At 42.3% G+C, this 25,660-nt stretch overlaps 1 protein-coding gene across 1 annotated transcript in view; it reads left to right on the top strand.

The window, feature by feature from the left end:
• The window catches only part of PHF2 (PHD finger protein 2), a 197,331-nt gene that overhangs the window by 97,861 nt on the left and 73,810 nt on the right, over positions 1 to 25,660 (top strand). Inside the window, exon 2 of the mRNA XM_020981266.2 lies at positions 17,032 to 17,117. Coding sequence (XP_020836925.1) covers positions 17,032 to 17,117 — 86 coding nt within the window. The remainder of the gene's footprint in view (positions 1 to 17,031; positions 17,118 to 25,660) is intronic.

The raw sequence follows: 25,660 nt of genomic DNA, 5'->3' as shown, positions 1-25,660 counted from the left end.
TCCTCAGTTGTAAAATGGGGCAATCATTTTTGCATGACTTAATTCACAGGGTTGTGAAGAAAGTGACTTGTCAACTTAATGTGATACAGCGATGTGAGCTATTGGTCCTTTTAATTGATCTATAAAGGTCTGTACTGTGTTCTGTGTTCTTTGACATAGTCCCTGACCTCAGGGACCTTACCTTAGGCTCTGGGAATACTACATATACCCAAATGAGTAGATGCAAACTCCATACAATATACAGCAGGATGATTGAGGGGAAGCAGAGAGGAATATGGAAGGTCTACTTAAAGTTGGTGACATTTGAGCTGAGCCTTGAATGAAACTAGGGTCCAAGAGGCATAGATAAGGAGGAAGAGGGCACTCCAGCCATAGGAGAAAACCTATACAGAGTTGTGGAGGGGGGCAGTGGATTGTTACAAGTAGGTCACGAGAGTGGGAGGAGGAATCATGTACAGCTTCTTTTAAATGCTGTTGAAGCTTAAAATTGCCCTAAAACTTTGGGGACACCATGGATAATCAACCTGGAAAGGCATGTTGGAGCCATATTGTGAAGAACTTTAAATACTAAACAGGAGATCCGTGTCTTCCTTTAGAGTTAATTGGGAACCAACAAAGCTTCTTAAATAAGAAAATAACCCGTGTGTCAGGTATATCATCTTGGCAGATATGTGGAGCATAGATTGGGGGAGGGGGATTGGGCAGTGGGGCAGAGGCTTGGATAAGCATTTACTGAGCAATTACTGACAAGTAACCGGTAAACAATGAAGGCCCTTGTGAGTTGCATGGAAGGGAATACAAAGTTGAATGATACAGAGTTCCTGTCCTTATAGAATTGAGAGTTTGGTGGAGGAGATGACATATCAGGACATAAGAGTGACTACAGCTCAAAGAAAATGTGGTCAGGTCCAAGGGAGAAACACAATGCAGTGGAGTTCAGAGGGTGGTGTTGAGGTGTGAATCCTTCTGAGCAGATGGGTGGGAAGGCTATCTCCTGCAGTTGCAGGATCCTCTGGGTGTAGCCTGGCTTCCTACCTCTGTCAGATTCAGGAAGAGCATGTTTCTCTGATCTGCTGTACGATCTGGGAAGCTTGGACTGAAGGAGGAGGAGGAGGAGGAGGAGCAGAAAGTGAAGAACCATTTGGCAAGCCCGATGGGTTGGTGGTTGTGACTGGAAGAAACTGACATGGTGTGAAACAGACAAGATCAGTTTGGGTGGCAAGTCTGATTTGTTGTCTTGGTGCCATGTGGGGAGGATCTGGATTTCCACAGAGCTCTCTCTATAAGGAGGAAGGATTCAGACTGCTGCTGTGTTTGGCTGGTAAGATTCTGCTCTTTCCTTCCACCAGCCTACTAAACGGGTCTGAAGCCTTCCTCAGGGCGGTTCTCTAAAGAACAATCTTGGTCCGGGGAAGAGATCTGAGAAGATACCTCCCCTTCCCCATTCCTTTGCAGATGTGAGCCACAAGTGTTGAATAGGGCATATAAGGCCAGATTTTTCAATGTATTAATTAGTTTTGCTGAATCTTTTTCAGTCATAAAAGATGGTTGTGAGGGTGGAGAGGGGATGTAGGCAATGTGAAAACAAAATGTCAATAAAAATCTATTACATTTTTAAAAATAGAGATTTTAGTGAAAGTACATGGCCATTTAAAAAACCAAAAGGTAAGAAGGGTAATTAGATTGCCTGATCAGTTCATAAAAGCCTTTTTAACCCATGATGTGCCAGCAGGATAGCTATTAGGCTAATATTATTCTCTTCATAGTGTAGGAGAAGTGTTCAGATCTTAGAGCCAGAAGGCCCAGTTTTTAATGGCTGTTTCCAAGGTTTGCTAGCTGTGTGACCCTGGGCAAGTCACCATATTTCTTTGAGACTCAGTGTCCTCATCTGCAGAATGGGATAAAACACCCTTACTAAGTACTTAGTAGAGTTGTTGTCATCTATATAGCTTGTTAATTCCATAAGTATTTGCTGGTATCAGTTATGTACAAGGCACTGTGCCAGTTACTGAGTATACAAGAACTTAAATTTTACTGTGGGGATGACAGGCAAATATAAGAATTTAGGGAGGGAGGGAAAGAACACTAAGCACTGGGGGATGTAAGGAAAAACTTCCTGTAGGAGGTGATAGTTGATCTTAGCCTGAATAAAAGCTAAGAATTTTAAGAGGCAGAGGGGATGAGGGAATGCATTCAAAGCATACAGGGCAGCCCAGAAAGGCACAGAGGTGGGAAATTGTATGCTGTTTGGGGGAGCAGCAAGTAGGTAATTTTTTTAAATATAAGAGTTCATAAAGGGAAGTAATGTTTAATAAACTTGGAAAAGTAGGTTAGAAACAGACTATTAAGGGCTTTAAATGCCAAGTTGAGGTTGTAACCTTTTAAAGTGCTATTGAAATGTGAACTTTTAATATTATTGCAAAAGCTAACCATCATGTTGTTCTGTGGGAAAAGTGTTCAGAGTTCTAGCCTGGGATGGCCAGGGCATGTACCTCTGCTCTTTATGTCAGGGTCTCTTTACCTAGTAGGTACCCGTTCACCTCAGTCCTCACTGCCTATGCGACTTTGGGTAACCCACTTAACTTCTAGGGGCCCCAGTTTCTTCATCTGTAAAACAAAAGGGTCAATTCAATATAAAATGAAAATGTTAATTCAATAGCCTCAGAGGCTCCCAGCATCATAGAATCTATGATTCTGTGACCTGCCAGGCAATAAAAATGGAGAATCCTTGAACCCCATCCCACACTGGCCACATCCAAAGGTGTGTGTCTCATTGTACATCCCTATTCCATCGCCTCTCTGTCAGGAGGTAGGTGCCATTTTTCTTTAGCCTTCTGCCATCATAGTTGACCATCGCGTTGATCAGTGTTCTTGTCTTTCAAAATAATTCTTTTTTAGCATGTTGGTGTTTATGGTATAAATGGTTCCCTTGCTTCTGCTCCCTTTACTCTGGATCAGTTCATAGAAGTCTAGAAAATAATTTTCTAACCATAAAATCTATTCAACCATGGAGTGAGTGACTTATGAAGTAGTGAGTTCCTGATTAATAGAAGAATTTAAGAGAATGAATTACTACTAGTCTAGAGGTATTTTAAATGGGATTCTTGAGTTGGGTAAGATTTGTTGAAGGAGATAATTTCTAAGGTGCTTTTCATTTCTGAGATTCTATGATCTTATGTTCTAATGTGGGGGTTTTTTTGGCTTTTTTTGTGAGGCAGTTGGGGTTAAGTGACTTGCCCAGGGTCACACAGCTAGTAAGCATCAAGTGTCTGAGGCCGGATTCGAACTCAGGCCCTCCTGACTCCAAGGCTGGAGCTCTATCCACTGCACCACCTAGCTGCCCCCTGTAGTTTTTTTGTTTTGTTTTGTTTTTTTTTAAAATAACTGCCTTTGGGTCCAGTGCAAGCTGGGTACACCAGTGCTCAGTCTAGTTGGAGTATCACATGATATCACAACTGGAGGGGACCTTGGAATAGAGAACAAAGACTATTAGGACGAGAACCTAGGCTACTCAAATACAGAATCTAATGGTACAGCACACCATATTAGAGCTGGTAGGAACCATCAAGATTTTCTAGACTAAACCACTTCCTTCACAGAAAGCAAAAACTGAGGCCTGAGGAGACAAATGACTCACTCAGCCTCTCATAGCTGTTTTTGATGATGCCAAGAGTTGGAAATTTTCCCCCATCTCAGCAGGGCATTTCTCCAATCAAATCTCCCTGTTCCTTATTTTGCGTGTCAGTTAATCAAAAAGCATTTATTCACTTACAGTCCATTGGATTGTAAGTTCCTTGAAGTCAGGGTCTTCCTCTCTTTTGTATACATGGTAGGTGCTTAATAAATGTCTACTGAGCAAGAAAACTGGGGAAAGAGGAGGGTTGGGTTTGTTTTTTTGAAGGTGGGGCAAGATAATGAGCTCTGTCTGGTTGAGAGACAAATTCTATTCCTTTGCTTCCTTACAGCCCACACTGGATCTTGTAACTGGGATCCCACTCTCTGCCTCTGTGTTGAGGGAAATAATAGGAACAATCACATGAGCAATTGCTTTTAAAAATGTGTCTCGAGTGTTATGTCCCTCCCTGTCTCACCTCCCCCAGTTCTCATGGCTAGCTACTACCTGCCTATTATCATGACCCGTATTTGGATTGTTTCCCCCTTCTGTTCAGCTCTTGTCACTAGACAGCTCATTCTAATAAAATAATAACCCAAGAGTGGCCGCTGTGTTTAGTACAAAGACAATGGAATCTTTTTCGTCAAGAACATCTATTTAGGGAGAATGGCTTGCCCACAAGAAGAATGCCTCTCTGGGGCAGCTAGGTGGCGAAGTGGATAGAGCACTGGCCCTGAATTCAGGAGGACCTGAGTTCAAATCCAGCCTCAGACAAGTAACACTTACTAGCTGTGTGACCCTGGGCAAGTGACTTAACCCCATTGCCTAGCAAAAAACAAACAAACAAAAAATGCTTCTCTGCAGTGTCTTTGCATCAAGAAAAGTTTCTAGTCCTAATGATAAGTCTAAGTTGTAGCACATAAGTTTCTGCTGCTAGATTCATTGTGTCGTCCCATGTTGCTGTTTATAATGGTGACCCACATTTGGTGTCACACACTGATAGTTATCCAGGAGGAGCAGCACTTCCTGTTTCCTGTGCTTCCGGGTTCTCCACTGGAGTCGTCACGGTGGCTCAGATGTTTCAGGGACTGGCTTATGTGTGTTGTTGTTACAGTTACTGGGGGTCTTTGGATTTTCTTCTCTTTGTTAATGTGGTTCAGCACATGGTAGACCCATTTATCTTCCAAGTTCAATTCAACTTAAACTTTACAAACATTCACTACCCAGTAGATGATAAAACAACAATATAATACCCCTACACATTTATTAAGTATCTATCATGCAGAGCACCTATTGTGCTATGGCATTAGGGATGTTGGGGAGAGGGGAGAGAAGCGTTGTTTAGTAACCCTTGCTTTCATGGAACTGATAGTCACTCTAGATGGAAGGTGGTCGTAAAACAGAGTGGTAATATTTAGAGTAGGAAGCAGAGCAGCTGGACAGCAGGGCTGCCTTGTTTTTCGGGAGAGGGAGCCCCACCTGTCCTCTACCTGAACCAGTCCTTCAGCTCCTGTGGAAATCCTCATTCCCAAGGGACTCAACGGTTGTTGGCTTCCTTCCTCTTTGCAAGGTGCCCACTTCTGCTTTTGAAACTGAAAGAGTTGGAGGCAATGAGTTACTGTCTAGTACTCTCAGTGTGTCGTCTCCCCCCCCCCACCTCCCCCAGCCCTCCATCAATTCCCTTTGGCTATCTGTGGAACTGATTCTTAATGATACTTTGAGATTCCTTTGGTAGGACTCTGGGGGTGGGCATGAAGGAAGAAGACTTTTGCCCCAGATCGGATTTAAATGCTACTTTCCAGATTTAGATTGTAAAGGAAAAGAAAAGTAATGGATCCAGGGACACTCTTGTTAATATTCTTTTTTAAAATAGCAATAGCTAACATTTATTTAGCACTTTAACAGACTGACAAAACAAAGTTTTTGATATCTTTTGTTTTTATTTTGCTAAAATTTTCCCTATACCTTTCCCCTTCTCCCACCCAAAGAGCTATCCCATATAACAAAGAATTAAAAAAAAAGTGGGAGAAAAAACCCTACAAAAACAATTGGCACCTGTATTATCTTAATTGATTCTTAAAACGACTTTTAGAGGTAAGCTGTGCAAGTATTAAAAACAAATTCACTTTAATTATTGTTGATTATTTAATTTTAAAGCAAATTTATTTTCATATTTTTAAGTATTTACAAATGTATTTTAACCTCTTGAGAAGTACACATATTCAAATGCATGAATAGGAGCATATGAGAAAATAATGTAGCAAGGGCTTTACCCCCACATGGGACATGAGGATGTCCTTGAGTGGCTGAGTGGGAGGCAAGATAGACATCTCTAGCCTTTTCTCCCCCCACCCTTTTCTTCAAGGGAGACTTTAATTCTGCCAGGAGTAAAGCAAGAGGTTAGGTTCACAAGCTTGGCTGCTCTGCTCTCTTCAGAGAGAGGGGTTACTGGACTAGAATTATATCTGTCTTCTCCCTTAAATATGATTTGCTATAAGTCTAAGGGATATGGCTTTCAGGTTCTAGCTAATTGGGTTCTGATTGTTGTCTCTTAATGGGGGGAGGAGGACCTCAATCTAAATATACAAGGCTTGACCCCTTTCCCACCAAATACCAGTTCCACAATGAACATACAGTAATTAGCAAAGAAATTTGTTTACCCGAGTTGAAAGCAAAACAGAAATCTGGCAAAGTGCATATAGGAGAATATATACCAGACAATATAGGGTTAAGAAGCTCTCCCATTGGAAGTGAGGTAACTCAGCTTTTGAAGATGGAAACCAGAAGTACCCAAAGCAATGCAGAACACTGAGACTTGAAGTGTCTCAAAGAAAGTCTAGGGGGCAGCTAGGTGGCAGGTAGTTGGCGCAGTGGATAAGCTTCAGCCTTGGAGTCAGAAGGACTCGAGTTCAAATCCAGCCTCAGACACATGACACTTAATAGCTATGTGACCCTGGGCAAGTCATTTAACTGGATTGACTCACCAAAAGGCAAAAAAGAAAAAGTCCAAAGACAGCGGACCTCTCCTCTCTCCTTCTCTGCCCCACTCCTCATATAGGCATGGGACATTACTCTCCACCAAAAAGGAGTTCTATGCCAATGCGCTTTGGCACTTGGGTTTCATTTGAAATGAAGAGTATTAAAGTCAAACAAGCAAACAAAAAGATAGTAAATGATTGTATATGTGTCTCTAAGCTTCTGATTATTAACCCTACCCCCAAATAGGTATACATGTACTTCAATTTTAACCTGTCCCATATTGGTCCTGTCATTGTCTTTGTTTTCTTGATAATGTTGACTTTTCCTGTGTGAATATGATGTGGCTTTGTTTCGTTATTATTATCCTTAACTGTAAGCCCATGGCCAGTGTCTATATTGTCCTCTTGGTCCTGCTTTCTTTACTTTGTACCATTTCATAAAGGTCTTTTCATATTTCCTTGAATATATTGAAATGTTATTGCATCATAAGAAATGACAAATTTGAAGAACTCAAGGAATTATGGGAGTCTTGTTAAAATGCCTCACATAGTGGGATGACCCTATTTTGGTTGCAGAATCTTACCAGTTGGTGGAACCTTAGGGATCATCTAGTTTAATCTCCTGTTCAGTGTGGGTATTTGCCCTGTATTGTCCCCAATAAAAGACCATTCGTTCATTCAACAGATATTTGAATGCCTGTGTCATAAGATAATTTTTCTTTATTAATTTTAATACCATCATTTCCTTAAGCCAGCAAGTCACATCACTAGCTAGAGACTGCAGAATATAGCTGACATCAAACTTTAGCTCTGATGATTAACTGGTTAGTGATAGAGGTGCCTATTGATGAGCACGTCAAGTATGAGACATAGCTCCAGTGTTAATGGATAGGCTGCAAATTCCAGCTGTTTTCTTGGTGTTTACTAGGCACTTTATTAGTTTAGTGAGCTTTTAGGTTGAATTGAAATCTGCCTTTAGGTGAGATGTAGATCTTCTTCTGCTGTCTGTTTTTTGATAGGTAAATCTTTACTTTCCCTCCTTCCCTCTATAAAATTTCGTTGTATCTGTCCTACCTATGTAACTAAGACCTATATAAGGTTGTTGAAATTGCTGCCTGTGTGATCTTTTTTTTTTTTTTTTTGGTGAGGCAATTGGGGTTAAGTGACTTGCTCAGGGTCATACAACTAGTGTCAAGTGTCTGGTCTGAGATGGGAATTGAGCTCGGGTCTTCCTGAGTCCAGGGCTAGTGCTCTGACCACTATTCACCTAGCTGTCCTTGCCTGTGTGATCTTGAGTGATGTTTGCTTCACTATTTCACCAGACAGCCTCTTTCCTTACAAAGTGAGTTTTTAGGTTGAATTGAGATCTGCCTTTTGGTAACTTTTACCCTTTAAGCTTGGTTCTGCACAGAATGTCTGCGCCCTCTTTTACACAATTGCATTCCAAATATGTGAAGGTGGCTATTATGTACTCTCCCTGCCACTTCCTCCAGCTCCCACCTCACTGTCATATCTTCAGGACAAATATGTCCATTTTGTAGAGAATTATAGACTCTTCACCTTGGAAGGTGCCTTAGAGATCACCCCTGACCTTTAACATAAATCTTCTCTACCTGAAGCATCCTCTAGCTTCTTCCTGAGCAATTGTAGTGGCTTTAGAACCAGCACCTTGCCTTGAGAACATGTCAGGGGGCCCACATATGCATTGATTCAATTCTAGATTGTGGGCCAAATGGAAATGTTACTAGACCCTAGTGTGTACAGGTGTTAGGATCTAACTTCAAAGAGATGCTTTGTATGAGGTCACATCCAAAGCACACTAAAGCCCAGGCACTTTGTTCCCAGTGGACAGGGTGCTGAATTTGGAGTCCGGAGTCAAATCCCAGGTGGAATGTGTATTTATTACCTGTAGGATCCCGGCCAGGGTATAGCCTCTTCATACCCGGGATTCCTCATTTGTAAAGAGGATTTGGACTAAATAGCCTCTGAGGTAACTTCGATTTCTGAATCTGTGATCCTTTGACGTCAACCCTTAGCCCTTAAGCTCGCACTTAACAACTCATTGTTATGTTATCTTTTCTGGCTTCCTGCTCCTAATAGCAGCATGTTGCTTGAGGTATTGAAGCCACACTGAGAGTAGTAAAAAAGCAATGCTGACAATCTGATAGCAAAGAAAGAGGTAGAAAAATGAGAAAAAACTCGGCAGTCTGGGGACATTTAGTGAGGGTGTCACTGATTTGAAATGTGCTCTAATCTGGATGTCTGTAGGAATAACAAGAAGGCATTTTGAAAAAAAGTTGAATTATATCCAAAATTTTTTGTAAGGCATGCAGTATGTTCTGTTTTTAAGGAAGCTTTCCATTAAGCCCTGTCGTCTTCTGTTATGTGGAAAACCTTAGAGTTGAGATGTCTCTGTTAGTCCCTGTTTGAATCACTGGAGAGATGAATGTTGAGTTGGCTAATAAGGTAGCTATACCTGCATTGGACCAAAATGTATGGCGTCCGATAGCAGCAGGGGCTAGAGCAGAGAGGCAGGTTTCAGCACCGGTGTCTGAAACATGGACCTGTAGGGATGGCTTCACTTCAGCTACTTTGAGTGGAGAGGAGGAAGAGCTCTTTTGAGAGAGAACATACCTATGTTAAATTTCTCATGTCAAGGGAAAGGGTTACTTTTATAGAACTTGATTTAATCAGCTAGGTGAGTGCTGAGCCTGGAGTCAGGAAGACTTAAGTTCAGATCCAGTGTCAGATACTTACTGTGCAACCCTGGGCAAGTCACTTAATCTCTGTTTGCCTCAGTTTCCTCAAATTTAAAATGGGGATAATAACAGAACCTACGTCAAAGGTTTGTTGTGAAGATCAAATGAGGTAATTGTAAAGCAGTTAGTACAGTGCCTGGCACATAGTAGGCATTTTGTAAATGCTTATTCCCTTCCTTTTCCTTTTCCCCTTCTGGTAGAGCTAAAGGTAGAGGGCCCTCCTTACCCAGAACATATGCTTAAATATAATTTGTGTAATGAATGAGATAACAACTGACTGACTGAATGAATGAAAATTCCAGGGGCTGAAAGGAATGTTTTGGCTGAAAGTTCAGAAAAGCTTTAAATAGTTTAAAAGAGAAGACTGCCATGGTAGGGGAAGGTGGATTTAGAACCTTTCATCTTAGTGGTTTCCTTCCCCTGACTTGATCAAGGGCTAATGTATCAGTGAGCTCAGCTTCTGTCTGCTGAAGAAAAGAGGCAACTCTTGAAGACTTGGGAGGCAATACGCCATTGTATTTCATCCAACAAACATTTACAGAGAATGTGCTATGGCTCTGGTTTAGGTGTTGTGGTTGCAAATATACTTAGAACTGATTTAGGGATGATGATGATGATGATCCAGGCTAGCCAAGTAAAACACTTCACAATTTAGGACTCATAGTTCCTAGAAATAACAGGATTTAGTGTTGGAAAGGACTTTAGAGATCTGTTCTTCCAGGCCAGCCCCACTAATTTTGCAAATGAAATTGAGGAGGGAATGTGACCTGCCTAAAATTATGAAGCTAGTAAGAATCTTCTAGATAGCAAGAGTTCTTAACCTAGGGTCCAGTGGGTCCTTAGCTAGATTTCATTAGGTCTGGAAAGTTGGATGGGAAAAACAGTGCATATCTGTCTGTCTGTCTATCTATCTATCATCTATCTGTCTATTGCTAACCTTTGGTTTCCTTGGTAGTCCTGTGTATTTTATTTCATGCATTTAAAAACATTTGGAGAATGGGTTTATTGGATTCATCAGACTGTCCAAGGGGGATATGACATAAAAATTAAGTTCTAAGTGCCTTGTCACCCTTGAACATACCTGTGGCCTTCTCACCTTGGAATATCCTGACTCCCTTCTCTCAATGCTCAGTACCTCCTGTAGGTTCTGTTTTGGGAAGGAAGCCACACTGGCCTGCCTTCATTCCCCTCCCAACACTATTCCTCACTTTCTGGACTTCAAAATCATGCCCCCAAATGCTGGGTCCCTTCATTCTACCCTCCCCCCACCCTTTAAGCTCCTTTTTTTTCTGTGTTGTCTTCTATTAGAATGTAAGCTCCTTAAGGGCAGAGGCTGTCTTTCTTATTGCTTCTGTTTATATTCCCAGCATTTAGTCCAGTGCCTGGAACCTAGAAAGCATTTAATAGTTCCTTCCTTCCTCCCTCCCTCCCTTCCTCCACCTCTCTCTCCTTTCCTCCCTTACTCTCTCCTTTCTTTCCTTTCTTCCTTCCTCTTTAAAACCAGTACTGTTTCTCTTGTATCACACTGCCTCCCCTGAAAGATATAAGACCAGATCTCTGTGCTCATGGAAATCATATGTTAATAGAAGAAAGAAGAGATACAAATTAAAGTAAGATTCTATGCCCCAACATTTGGCACAGGAGTGTGAATCCTGTAGTAGGTGAGAGAAAGGAGAGAGGAATCTCTGTGGTCTGTAGTGGTGAGGGATGATTTTGGAGATAGGTGGTCCTAAAAGATGGTAGGCAGGAGGTAGATTGAAAAGAGAGAAGAAGCCAGGAGTGGAGGTATGTGGAATGCCATGAGCAAAGGCTCAGTATGGAATAGCGAGCAGACTGGCTTGGTTGGAGCAGAAGGTTCATGCTGGGGAGTATGGCAGTATATAGTTGAATGGGTAGATTGGAACAGGTTTGTGGAGAGCTTTGAATATGAAGCTATAGATTTTAGACTTGATCCTGTAGGCATATAGGAGTCATTGAATGCATTTTAATGGTGGTGGGGAGAATGTTTGGAGCTTATAGGATTGATATTGACTGTCTTGGTGAGAAGGGCCTGGACCAGGGTCATGGTAGTGAGAATTAAGGTGAAGTCCTGGGTGATCAGTTTAGTGGGATAACTTTGCCTTGCAAGCAGCTCTCTGATGGCCATCATTGCTTGATTGTAATTTTTATACAGGAATATTTTAGACTATCTTAGAGAGACAGAATGTTTCTGTTTTCTCAGCCTTCTTAGAGACTCCCCAAAACTCTTCATTACCTTGTACAAAGACAAATATCAATGGCTCAATATAAGCCCATTATGCAACTGGATCTGGTGCCAGGAGGTCCCCTGTGCTTCCCCATGAAGGTGTGATCAAATGCCACACGTCCTGGTGACCTTTGCTATGAAGACTGTACCTCTCTAGTCACTGTGTGCTCTGCAGTACTTTGACTGGTTCTCACTGTGGAGCCAACTGGCTGCTTGTCCCCGAGTTTCCTTCCCATGTAGTAACTAATACTATTCCCATATGGCCCCTTTGAGCTCCTAAAGGGCTCTCAGAGGTGATTAATAATGATAGGAAGTGAAATATCCAATGGAAAGCAATCCTCAAAGCTGTTACTAGTGCCCTGAAAGCGACAATTTTTTATTTTTGGTTTAATTCTTAAACTTTGGGGTGGTGGGGGTGTGACTGTGGTTGGATTAAGCTCCATGCAAATTACCCATCTGGTCAGCATCTCTTTTCCATGGGGAAGAATTCCTGAAGTCTCCTTAGGGACAGAATTACTTCACTTTCAGCCATATTTGTGGTATGTTGATGGAGAGATGGGAAGAAAGACAACAGACCTAGTGTGTGATGAAACTTCCTTCAGTGAGGCTTTCCATGTTTTTCTTTGCCTCTGTTTCTTTTTCATATTTTTTTGTTTTCAATGCAATAATCACTTCTCAATAAACGTCTTTCCTCATACTGCCTTCTCATTTAAAAAAACAAAATGAACATATCCAAAACAATTAAGCCAAACCATCTAATGGGGTAATGGTGATTGACAGAGGAAGTGTAACATACTCTGTTATTTATTACAAAAAAAGAAGGAAGTGTGTTTTATTTTCAGCCTGCTGATTTTAAATGAGTGAGGATAGGGATAGTATTTGATTCTAATGCTGTTGCATTTCAGTGTTGATTGCAATCACTGTATCTGTTCTTCTGGCTCTAAGTTTGCACACACGTTTCCATTTTCTTTGAATTATTCATATTAATCATTCTTTATGGTGGAATAATATTCATACACACACACACACACACACACATACACACACACTTCAGTTTCTTCAGCCCATTTGGTAGCTCCATCATTTGTTTGCAGATCCCCTTCCCCTCCCCCACTCCGGCAAGTACTGTTTTAAATGTTTCCTTAAATAGGAACTCTTTCTTTTACCATTGACCTTTTCAGGGTATAAGCCTCATAGTAAATCTCAGAATCTAAGGATCAGAAGAGGTGTGTAGCTTTTTGAGCGTAGTTCCACATATTTTCCACCACAGTTGGACCAAGTCATGGCTCTTCTGATGGAGAATTAGTATTCCTGCCTTTCTGTGGCTTCTTCAACATTGGTTATTTATGTCTTTCATCATTTTTTTCCAATTTGGTAGGTGTGAAGGGAAATGTAAGAGTTGCTTTGATTTTCATTTCTCTTATTAATGATCAACATCTTTTTTCATATGGTTATTGATAGCTTGCTTTCTTCTGGAAACTCTTCGTGTTCCTTAACCACTCACCTATTGGGGAATGACTCTTAACCTTAAAATTTGTGTCAGTTCCCTATAAATTTTGTATACCAGGCTTTGTATCAGAGGAATTTGATTTAATTCTCATACTCCATAACTGCTTATTTAGTTGCATTAATTTTAGTTTATTCAAAAGCTTTTAAATTTCATATAATTGAAAATGGTTTTTTTGTTTTTCTCCCTTGATAATGAATCTTATGTCCCTTGATATGACTCCCATGAATGTTATGTCTTCTCCTTATCTATGCAAGGTATAACTTTCCTTTTTATTTATTTATTTTTTTTAATGATGTGACCCTTTAGTCTGTCTTTCTTTCTTTCTTTCTTTCTTTCTTTCTTTCTTTCTTTCTTTCTTTCTTTCTTCTTTCTTTTCTTTCTTTCTTTTCTTTTCTTTTCTTTCTTTCGTAAGGTAATTGGGGTTAAGTGACTTGCCCAGAGTCACACAGCTAGTGAGTGTTACGTGTCTGAGGCTGTATTTGAACTCAGGTCCTCCTGACTCCAGGGCTGGTGCTCTTTCTACTGCACCACATACTTGCCCCTGCCCCTTTAGTTTTAGTGGAGATAATTTATCCACTTGGAATTGACTGTGATATATGGTTTAAAGTGCTGCTCTAAATTTATTTTCTCCTCAAATTGCTTTCCAGCTTTCCCAATGTATCTTGATGTAAAGGGAATCCTTTCCCCAGTAATTTGTATCCTTGGGTTTATCAAACAGTGCTTTGCCCCATCTCTTCCTTCTGCCTCCTTTTTAACAGTTTTCCTGGCACTGGATGGTCCAACGTTAAGAAGTTATGAGTGTTACTGATCTTCTTATTTGTTATTCCAGCTGACAGAAGAAATGGAGGAAGGGAAGGGAATAGTTATTTATTAAGTACCTACTGTGTACCAGGCACTGTGCTGAGCTAACTTTACAAATATTATCCCATTTGATCCTCACAACAACCCTGGGTGGTGGGTACTATTATGATTTTACAGTAAAAGAAACTGAGGCAGACAGAGATGAAGTACCTTGCTCAGGGTCATACGTCTAGTAAGTGTCTGAGGCCAGATTTGAACTCAGGTCTTCCTGACTCCAGGCCCAGCTCTGTATCCACTGTGTTGAATTTCCTTGACTTTGGTGGCTTGGCTGAGCCTTGAAGGAAGCAAGGGATTTGGGGAGGTGAGGATGAGGTAGAACATCCCAGTCCAAGGGGACAGTCTGTAGAAGCACGGAAATAGGAGAGGGAATGTCACATTCAGGAAGGTCAGGTGGGCTTACTTTGTCTGGAAGGCATAGAAGTAATGTGGAATAAATCTGGAAAGGTAGACCAGAGCCAGCCAGTGGGTAGCTTTACAGGTTAAACAGAAGTCTCTTCTTTTGCCCCGTCTTGAGGATATAAGGAGCCACTGACATTTCTTATGATTATTTTGGCAGCTGTGTGGATGATGGGTTAGAGATGAGAAAGGCCGAGAGGGATAACAATCAGGAGGCTACTGCAACAACCTGATGGAGAAATGATGAGGGCCTGCAATAAGGTGATAGTTGGGTGAGCAGAGGGAAGAGGATGAGTGTGAGAAACTGGTTGTGGGTAGTGCTGATGTGGCTTGGCGGCGGATTGACCTTGCCAGTAAAGAGGCAGGGAACAGTTGAGGATGAATTGGAGGTTGTGAATTTTGGAAGGACTGTGGTATCCTCAACAGAAACAGAATAGCCTGATTAAATAGGTTGGGTTGGAGCTGCTTTGATCTCAGATTGTATCTTCATTTTAATCCTTTCTTCCAACTCAGGATTTGTTTTAACCTCTGCTCTGACCAGTCTATGACCTGACTACACCAGTAGCTGATCCTGGAATTACTTTCACACAATGAAAGCATAGATTTTGAGCTCAATGGGGTCTTAGAGATCATTTACCCCAACGTCCCCTCATTTATAAATGTGGAAACCAAGGCCTGGAAAAGTTAAATGATTTAATCAAAGTCACACAGATAATACCAAATGGTATGGAAGGAACTGGAACCCCCAAGTCATCCAGGTTTAAATCTCATGTACCACACAGTCTCCTCCGACCGATATATTCAGTCGAATTCTTTCTTTTAGTGCTGACCTTGTCCAGCATCTTCCCACTGTATTTTTGAAGAAAGCATTTAAATTGTGTGAGTGTAAGATTTACAAGTAGTCTACAAGCTTTTGGTTGCTTTCATTTCTTAACTCCCATATTTTCCAACATCATTTTCACCATCTTCCTGTGCTCATTTTGGCAATGAAGCGGCCGAGCGTGAAGGCATATGTTGATTTTGTTTGGAGGATTTTGTCAAATTCTTCAAAGAATTTTTCTTCTTCATCCCCTGCAATAAGTGTCAGTGCATAAACTGCAATTATCTTCACATCGGTCTATTTGCTACCAGTCCTCCTGAGCAGTGTGAGGAGAGAGGAATAAGCATCCCATCAAATGATGTTTCTTGTTACCTTTCGGTCCATGATGAAACACACTCCAGTGAGGCTTTGATTCACCCCTCCCAGGAAGACTCGTGAACGGCCTTTTTCTTTCTTTATGTCCTCTGGCTTCAGTTATAACGAAAATGTCAGTGTGGTTGTGGTTTAATTCCTTCAGCAGCATGTCAGCTTGTTGGTCATTGAACAAAGTCTGCACATTCAGAGCACCGGCATTTAGATCGGCTTCTGTAGATCATCTAAGAGCTGTGTGATCCTTAGCACATTCTGCTCCCTCTCTGCTGTTCTTCTCCCATTGCTATGGAAGGGGGCTGAACAGGACTGAGCACCACTTTGAATTTTTGTTCATTTTGGGGGTGGTCTTGACCAAAAAAAAAAATGAACCCTTGGTGGCCATTTCTTAGATGATCAGCCTCTCTGAACTTCTCTGTGTTTGTCCTTGGATAGTAGGCACTCGGTCTGTTACCGGGTCTGTACTTTCCAGTCAACAAATATTTATTAAGCCCTCACTATGTGGCAAACATTGGTAATATGAAGAAAGGCAAAAATGTGGTCCCCAGCCCCAAGGAGCTCACATTCTGACAGGGAGGCAACATGCAAATACCTATACATGTAAGATGTATAGAGCATAAATAGAAGGCGATCTCAGAGGCCCTGGGTGGGTGTTGTAATGCAGGAATGGGACAAAGCCTATTGCAGAAGGTTGGAGTGGAGCTGAAGGAAGCTATGGAAATAGGAAGAGAAAGCATTCCAGGTATGGGGGACAGCCATTGAGAAGGCATGAATTTGGGGGATAGAGTGCCTTTGTGAGGAGCAGCAGGGAGGCTGGTATAGCTGGACCCTAGAGTGTACAGAAGGGAGTCAAGTGTGAGAAGACTGGAAAGACAGAAAGGGACTGAATTGTGAAGGGGTTTAAGTGCCAGATAGAAGATTTTATGTTTGGTCCTAGAGGTGATAGGTGTTTATTGAATACAGGGGTGATAGTCAGATCTGCATTTCAGGAAAATTATTTTGGTCACTCAGTGGAGCCTAGATTACAGTAGGGAGGGACATGAGGCAGGGAGACCAATTACTACTGTGGCAGGAGTCCTTGGCATAAGGTGATGAGGGCCTGTACATATTTGTGTGTGTGTGTGTGTGTGATCACTGGATCATAGATCTAGAGTTGGAAGCATCCTCAAAAGTTCCTTGCTTTTACAGAGTTGTCCCAGGGATGCTTAAATGACTTGTCCAAAATCACAGATAGGAAGTATCAGAGGTAGAATTTGAATGCAGGTCCTGTGATACCAGGGTCTGTGATCTCCCCACTGAACTGTGCCAACTTCTCTTTGATATCTGAGAGACCAAGTCACCTGACAAATGGGCAGCTCTCTTAGATGAATGACCCCACGGAAAAGCCCTGAGGTAGCTCTCAGTTCCCTTCTCCTTCCCCAGCTTGTTATGAACAGGTCCAGGGCTGGGTGTGATCAGCGTCTGTTTTTCTCTGTTCCAGCTGTGTTGGTGTGGAAGAGGAGGAGGCACCAGATATCGACATATACCATTGTCCAAACTGCGAGAAAACTCACGGAAAGTCTACCTGTAAGTACCTCAGCCTTTGGGAACGTGGCCTGTCCAGAGCCGATTACTTCTTTGCCCACCGTGTCCTGGTATTTCATAGGATTATAGTGGGTCCAGGCGTGCCTCTCTCCCAGGGACCTGAGAGATTAAATTGCTTGTTCAGGGTCACATGTGTCAGAGAGGGGTCTTCTTAATTCCGAGGCAAGCTCTTGATATGCTATGCCAGGCTGCCTCAGCCTTATTGCTTCTGTGCTCTCACACATGTGACATGGACCTGCCCCCCAGCCCCTCTCCACTTCCCAATACAATGTGTGCCACTGTTGTGTCCATCTTGTCTACTGTCTGGCTCTGGGTTCATCCACAGGGCTGAAGGCTTTCACACCTGTTGTTCAATGACCTGCTCTTCGGTTTTCTGGGCTGGCCCATAGATAGACTCTGGGAAGCTTCCGACTTTCCAGCTGGTAAAAGTTCTTTGAATTCTTTAATTACCTTAATACCCTGACCCCCTAGTTTGGACTTTTAAGAGTGTGGAATGTTTCTACTCTTGGTGAACTAATTAACAGATTGTTTTCATTGTGCTTTTAAGTAGATAAAGCAGGGAAAGATTGTTGCCCATGGCTTAAAAGGGGCCATTTTCCATAGCTTATTAGCACGTATCCAGAAAGCTCAACGTGCTGGTTGACTTTAAAAGACATGGGAATAAAACAAAAACAAAAAACCAAACCTTATAAACCCCCTTTCAAGAATTTGAGCCTGGACTGCTGTCTGACAATTTTTTCATATCTTTGAGGTGACTCAAGGCTCCTGCAGGCTGGCCTATGGAGCAGGTGGCTGGCTGTCTAAGGCTTAACTGCTGCCTGTGAGAGCGGTTCGGGTGGAAAATCTGGGTGGGGTGACTGGGGACATCCGGAATTAGGAGCTGCAGGAGACAGGTTTGGGAATACAGAAGAAAGTGGGAATTTTTACTTGTTTGTTTTCCTCACCTGCTGAGGGCTTAAATAAATAGAAAAGCACAGGCTCTTTGGGGAAAGTTCAGATTAGGGGGCATATGGGGTTACAAACCATGTGACCTCTGAGCCCTGGTCTTTGAGGCAGGAGACCGGGGTTCCATTCCTGGTTTTGCTACTGATTATCAAACTTCTTCTTTCAGGTCCTCAGTTTCCCCATATGAAAACAAGTTATCATTGTACAATGACTTTAGTTCCCCCATCTTTAAAATGGTTGGACTAGATGATCCCTGAGAGCCCCTTCCACCTCTAAAAACGTGCGATCCTATTAGCAGGTGGTTTCCAAGGTCTCTATTACAGCTTGCATGGATTGTAATTTGGAGATTCTCCCTTCTCTGGAAACTGAAAGGGGGGATAGCCTAACTATCCTGACTAAGAAAGACCCATCTCCCTAATACTTGAGAGTGTGACTTCTCTTCAAGGCCAAATCCATGTGTCATGATAGCAACACCTTACAGATATTTCACGTCCTTCAAACGCTTGGGGTCAGAGTCAACAGGACAGAGGGAAAAGAACACTTAGTTTAAATTCAGAAGACCTTGGTTCAAGTCATGGCCCCGCTTCTTTCTGTGAGACCTCTTTGTGGCCAAGTTTTCTCCTCTTTACAGAAGAGAATCATTTTATAATGAAGTTTTGGGGCTAGGTGATCCTCAAAGTCCCATCTAACACTAGAGCATTGTGAGTCTACAGGTCTTTATTTCCATAAGGTCTGATTCTCAATAATAAATTGCTACTCTGGCTAAGTAGGAATAGAAGTGATTCACCATTCTATGAGCAGATCATTGGCTGTTCATAATAATAGTTAGATAGCACTTTAAGGTTTGAAAAGCACATTACAAATCTTATTTCATTTGATCCTCTTAACAGCCCTGGGAGGTGGATGCTCTTATTTTATTTTATAATTGAGGAAACTGAGGCAAACAGAGGTTAAATAACTTGCCCAGGGTCACTCAGCCTGTAAGTGTCTGAAGCTGGATTTGAACTGGGGTCTTCCTGACTGTAGGCCCAGTGCTTCATCCATTGTACCACCAGCATCATTTTGCACATTCAATGACAGTGGGGACATGTGGCACCATCCTTGTTAGAGCAGAGAAGGGACATTGTTAGCCCAGCCTAGCCCCAGCCTCTGAGACACCTTTGCTCCCTTAGAACCTGGCTGTGGCAGCCTTGAGGAGAACGGAGTGCCTGCTTGTCTTGCTTTCTGATTCTAGATTTTATTGAGTTCATTTACCATGACCCTCAGGCCTCCAGAACGCCTTTTCACCCATAGTCATGCTTCTGAAACCTTAGGCATTCTATAACAGGTTAATTTCCCAATCGTAATTTCTTTCTTTTTCTTTTCTTTTTTCTTTTTTGGTGAGGCAGTTGGGGTTAAGTGACTTGCCTAGGGTCACATAGCCAGTAAGTATCAAGTGTCTGGTCTGAGATCAGATTTGAACTCAGGTCCTCCTGACTCCAGGGCCAGCGCTCTATCTACCTGCGCCAGCTACCTGTATGCCACCTAGCTGCCTGCCTCCCTTCCCCTGTCATAATTTCTTTAAGTGTGTTAGCTTTTACAATATGTCCCTTTAAAAAAAAAAGAAATAATAATATAGTATATTATGGTAAGTCTGAAGACTTAAAGCTGACTGTAGCCTCAAAAGCACAGGTAATATATTGGACCCTGGGCAAGTCACTTAGCCCTGTTTGCCTCAGTTTCCTCATTTGTAAAATGAACCAAAGTAGGAAACAGCAAACCGTTCTCTGCCAAGAAAACCCCAAATGGAAGCAGGAATGACTGAGCAATGATAATGTATTGGAACCTCCTCCTCATAATAACTGACATTCACATAGTGATTTCAGGATTGCAAAGTACTTTAGGTACATTGTGTTATCTGAACCACCTGATAACCCTGTGAGGTAAATAGTACAAGTACAGTTATCACCATCATTCCCATTTTACACATATGATAAATGAGGCTTTGAGAAGTAATGTGACCCACGTTTCCTCATCCTGAGTCCCTCTCTGTGATCCACTGTGCTATCCTGTGCGAGGGAAGGGAGAGGCACCCCCAGGGTGGGGGTGGAGGAGGGCAGCAACTCATGGCCAACTAGACAGTGTCTTCAAAATTGCATTGCTCCTAGTACAGATGCCTTCTGGGTGTCTTTGGTCTGATCCAGTTAAGACGTTATTGTCGTAATTGTTGTCTCCACTTTGTCATTAGCCTCAAAGAGGTGCAAACTTGGGTGAGGTCAGAGAGGAGGGAAATCAGAGAGGTGAGAAGATCTTAGCCATGGGTGTTCCCACCTGCCCATCCATCCAACCACTCTTGGAGGGAAACCCTTCTTTCAATAGAGTCTTTTCTTGAGGCATCATCCAATCTTCCTTATTTTACAGGTAATGAAACTGAGGCCCAGGAGGTTATGTGATTTATTTAAGTTCACACAGGTAGTAAACGCTAGAGTCTACAGGCACCTTTTATCACAGTGCTGTGGTGCCTTTGCTGAGCCTAGAACTGGTGACCTGAATTCTAGTCCAGTGATCTCCAGCCTTCTGAAAGGATTCACACACAGTAGGATCCCTCTTATCTAAATAGCAAGCTCCTTGAGTGCATCTAAAATGTAATTTTAATTGCTTTTTGCAGTCTTTTCAGGAATACAACCCTAGAATGAGATTTGGAGTGAGGATGGTTGAGCTTACGTCTCTTCAGGTGCCCACAGACCCAGGTTGAAAGGCAGCCTTCCCACCAGGACCCTAAGAATAGCACTGGGGCAAGGATCCAGCAGGCACTTTTTTTCCAGCTGTCCCAGCCAGAACACATTTGGGGAACTATGCCCCATGTGCTCCATTTCCTGTATCCTGGGCTCTGCAGGGACTGGAGACACTGTTCTGCATGGTTTGTTAATCAGCTATTATTCAAACATGTGTTTGCACAAGTTAAGTTATCAAACAGTATCAATTGTGTATGAAAATGAATAGGTACAGCTCTAGAGCCCTTCGTTTACAGCCAAGATTTAATTGCAAGGTTAGTGAAGAGAGGCCCACACTGATTCTTTCGTTATGCAATGTGTGTGGATTTCTAAAATATACTTTTGGCTCATGCTTCCTCTGATGTATGTTTCCCAGATGCCTAATGAGAAAAGCGTTTTCCACTTTCTTACTCTTTGAAAAAAAAAAACAAAAAACAAAACACAACAAAAAACCAAAAGAAACCCAACAGTAGGCCCCCTCCCCAACTTTCTCTCTGTGGCTTGGTTTTGAATTCCATGCACCCATTTCCTGGGATATGAAATCTAGAATCTCTTTGCTTTGTTCCAAACCTGGGAAGGCTTCTCTGTGGCAATAACAGTAGACTGGAACACCCTCTGAAGTCTTAGCCTATGGAGACTAAAGGAAATTTGTACTTTCCCTTTGGGTGAATTTTAAATCAAGTTGATTTACATCAATTTAAATTACTAGCCTGGCAGACCAGCTATAAATAGTGCCTTCCTGCTGTGAAGGAACAGAGAACGCATCAAGTCTCCGGTCCCCTTTTGTCTGTCTGTGAGATAGATCCCCGTGAAATGGACAGCTTTTGCCTCTGAACACCTACATAGGAAGCCACGTTGGAAATAACCTTAATATAGCACCTCCGAGTTGGAAAGGATCTCAGTAGCGCATCTAGTACCATCCCCTGCTCAGTGGGGGAAATGCTTTCTAACATCCCCAACAGGTGGTCAGCCAGCCTCTGCTTGGACCCTTCCAGTGATGGGCTGGGTCCAAGGCAATTTTTTTTTTCGTAACTCAGATGTGGCTTCCATTTTTAGAAAGGCGACATGATACATTTTGAAGTTGTGATTTATTTTAGTGTTTTATGCCTTCTTCAGATTACTGAGCCATGATAGGGTTATTATGTTTAACCAAGCTGATAGAAGTAGATACTTGTCCGGTGGTTCCCAATTCTCAACTGTTTAAACCTTTGATCTTTGATACAGAAGGAAGGGGATAGCGGAGGAGAGGGAGGTATTTTTGCTGGCTTATGTGGTGAGAATAACTATCACACCAAGAGAAAGAAATTCAGTTCTTTTTTTAAAGTAAAGCAACATGCTTATCTTTTGATTACAGGGAATATATACTATTTTTAGAAAAAAATCTTGTATTTTCCTGTAAAAGTGAAATGAGTTTGTAAAAGCAAAAATTGGACTTTCAGCCAGATTGATAGACAGAATTTTAAAAAAATGTGTTGTGTTAACTCAGTGGTTACTTTCTTCTGGTTTATTCAAAGATTACAAAAAATACATTTTCCTGATTTTTTTTTTTAGTCCCAAATGATCTGTTATTTTAGGATATTGAATTAGTCCAAAGAGAGAACACTTTCTTGCTACATTTATAGAAGATACTATGTCTATTAGGGACCAGATCGCTATTTCAATAACCTTTGTTGAATCCAAGTGCTTAAAAAGAACCACTAAGCTTGCTGGGGTTATTTTCTTTTACATTAGCAGTTCTTCCTCCCCTTCCCTCCCCTCTCCTCTTCTCTCTGCCCTTCTCTTCTCCTCCTCTTCTCTCCTTTCCTCTCTGCCCCTCTCTCCTCCCTTCTCCTCTCCTCCCCTCCTCTTCTCTCCTTTCCTTCCTTCCTTCCCCTCCCTTCCCTTCCCTTCCCTTCTCTTCTCCTCTCCTCTCCTTTCCCCTCCTTTCCTGTTCTTTCCCCTCCCCTCCTCTCCTCTCCACCCTGCCCCTCCCCTCTTTCTCCTCCCCTCTCCTGTCCTTTCTGCCTCTGCTCTCCACTCTTCTCTCCCCTCCTCTTGTCTCTTCTCCTCCTCTCCCTTCCCATCCCCATCCTCTCTGCCCCTCTTTCTTTTCCTCCCCCTTCCCTTCTCTTCTCCTCTCCTCTCCCCTCCTTTCCTCTCCTCTACCCTCTTCTCCTCTCTGCCCTGCCGCTCTCCTCTCTCTCCTTTCCTCCCCTCCCCTCGTTGCCCCTCCTCTCTCTTGCTAGCTGCCAGTATCAAAGCCAGCTCCTTGGTACTTAAGGCTGTAGCCTGGTATTGATTAGTACGAATATTCCAAGAAAATGAACTGGAAATAATGTATGTCCCATTGTGATTCTTTTAAAACATTGATATATTAAAAAAAAGACCTCTTCTTCTTCCTCCTGCTCCTAATACCACCACCCACAGCCACAGCTGCAACATCTGCTCACATTTATATAGCACTCTGTATGCTTTACAAAGCACTTTCCTCACATAACCTTGTGAGGTTATGCAGTCGAGGTATTTCTGTCCTCAATTATGAGATTCCCAGGCAAACCAGAAAAGACACCCTTCCTTGGGAGTCTAAATGTAGAACCTAAATGTAGAATTCATCAGGATACCCACTTTTGAAGAGAGGACCTCCAAGTGGCTGCTATCAGAAGTCAGGAAGGAGAGGTGGCTGAGGAGAGGAGAGGAGAGTCGAGTCGAGTCAATCCCTCCTTGGGCTACAGCTTGCCCAAATTGCGTTGGTTTGAGACTCTTCTTTCCTACCTCCTTTTTCCAGACCTGCCCAGCAAAATGGGAGAGAAAATGGAGTTTCTATTCAATTGACACTGACTTTAGACCACCCCAATTGTAGTTTCAGAGGCAGAGCAGCAAAGGTTGACATATTAAAGGTAACAAATGGTGGAAAAAACCCCAGCTTTAGTTAGAGGACCTAGGTTCAACGTGCAAAGACAGAAGGCCCCCCACCAGCAAGTAGCATTGTATATTCTAATTTTGACTGTTCTTTCGCAGTCTTCTTCCCTGATTGCCTTTCTACCCCAAACCTCTCATGTCTTCTTCCCCTAATACCCTGGACTCAGTCCTCCTCTTTCTTCTCTATGTTATCAGCTGTGAAAATCTCCTTCATTCCTTTGGCTTCAGACATTACATTTCTGCAGATGACTACGTCACTCCTCTGCTCATGAAGCTTCAGTGGCTCTCTACTGCCTCCAGGATCAACATAACTCCTAGTTTTGACATTTAAAGCTGTTCACAGTTTGGCTTCCACCTGTCTCCATGGATTTCACATGGCTACCCTTTCTCACTCAGTGTTCCACCACCCACATGATATCCAGTCCCCTCCTCTCTGCTTTTGCCCAGGCTGTCCTGTATGCCTACAATGTTCTTTCTCCTCATTCCTGTCTTAGAATCTCTAGCTTCCATTCTCAGCTCAAGAGTTATCTCCTCCAGGACTCCTTTCCTGATCCCCTCTTGCTCCTGGTCATTAATCCCCCTTTCCCAAATTAATTTGTACACATTGTATTTGGACTTATCTCTGTACATGTTGTTGTAAGCTTCTTGGAGGTAGGGATTGTTTTGTTTCTGACTTAGTGACTTAGACAAAGTAGGCCCCTAATAAATGCTTGCTGATTCGGTGAATCTCTCTTCTGAGCTCCACTCTTTCTCTCTCATATTTCCTAATACCTTTTGAATCTCTTTACCTGGATGTCCTACCAATGCCTGAAGATCAGCATGTTCAAACCTAAATATATTTTGCTAAAAAAATCTCCAGTTCATTTAATGATACCAATATTCTTGCCGAGACTCAGGCTCATAATCTTGGACTGCTCTGTCCTATACCCTTTTCTTGATTTCTGGATTCTCTCAGTGATCTCGTCGATCCCCATTAGTTCAGTTATTACCTATGTAGAGGAACCCCAGATCTAGTCTCTGTTTGGCATTCCAATCCTGGATTAACTACCAATTGGACATTTCCAACTGGATAGCCTGTGGCCATGTCAAAGTCAACACCCAAGGTTGTCCTGCACCTGCTTTTGTGTATTGTGTGTTTCTATATACATGTCCACATTGTCTGCCCCCTTTAGAAGTTAGCAACTCGAGATCAAGGATTGTTTCACCAAATGTTTCACCTTTGTCTTTGAAGCCACAGGGCTTTGTACGGTGTCTGATATATATTGGATGTTTAATAAATGCTTTTTGATAGATTAATGGTTTAAAATAATACTGCATATCTCCCTTGAAGCCCCCACCCTTTCCCCAAGTTTCTCAATTTCTGTTAAAGGTGTCACCATCCTTTCAGTCGCTCAAGTCCTCTCGACCCCTTTTCATTTCTCTATCTCCATTGATCCTTTTGAAGATCTCAATTCTTATGTAGAAAACTCCCAAATCTATACTCTTTTTTTTTTCTTTTTTCTTTTTGGTGAGGCAATCGAGGTTAAGTGACTTGCCCAGGGTCACACAGCTAGTAAGTGGCAAGTATTTGGTCTGACGCTGGATTTGAACTCAGGTCATCCTGACCCCAGGGCCTGTGCTCTATTCACTGCACCACCTAACTGCCTCAATCTATAATCTTTCTCAGGAGCTCTAGTCCAATGTCACCAATTGCTTGGACATCAACATGTGGATGGATGTTTCATAGGCTCAACATGTCTGAAATACTCTCTCCCTCTCCCTCTTCCCAACTATCCAGCCCACTCCTTTTCTATAATTGCCTATTTCTGTTAAAAGCAACATAACCCTTCCAGTCAATCGGGTTCACAAAGTTGGAGTCATCTTTTATTCCTCATCCCTGAACCCCGCCCCAATCCAATCAGTTGTCAAGTTTTATCTGTTCCTCCCATA

The sequence above is a fragment of the Phascolarctos cinereus genome, unplaced genomic scaffold (genome assembly GCF_003287225.1).
Source record: "Phascolarctos cinereus isolate Bilbo 61053 unplaced genomic scaffold, phaCin_HiC Scaffold_4;HRSCAF=312, whole genome shotgun sequence".
In the NCBI taxonomy this organism is placed as follows: Eukaryota; Metazoa; Chordata; class Mammalia; order Diprotodontia; family Phascolarctidae; genus Phascolarctos; species Phascolarctos cinereus.
The sequence above is the reverse complement of the archived record's forward strand: the minus strand, read 5'-3'. Positions and strand labels throughout refer to the sequence as shown.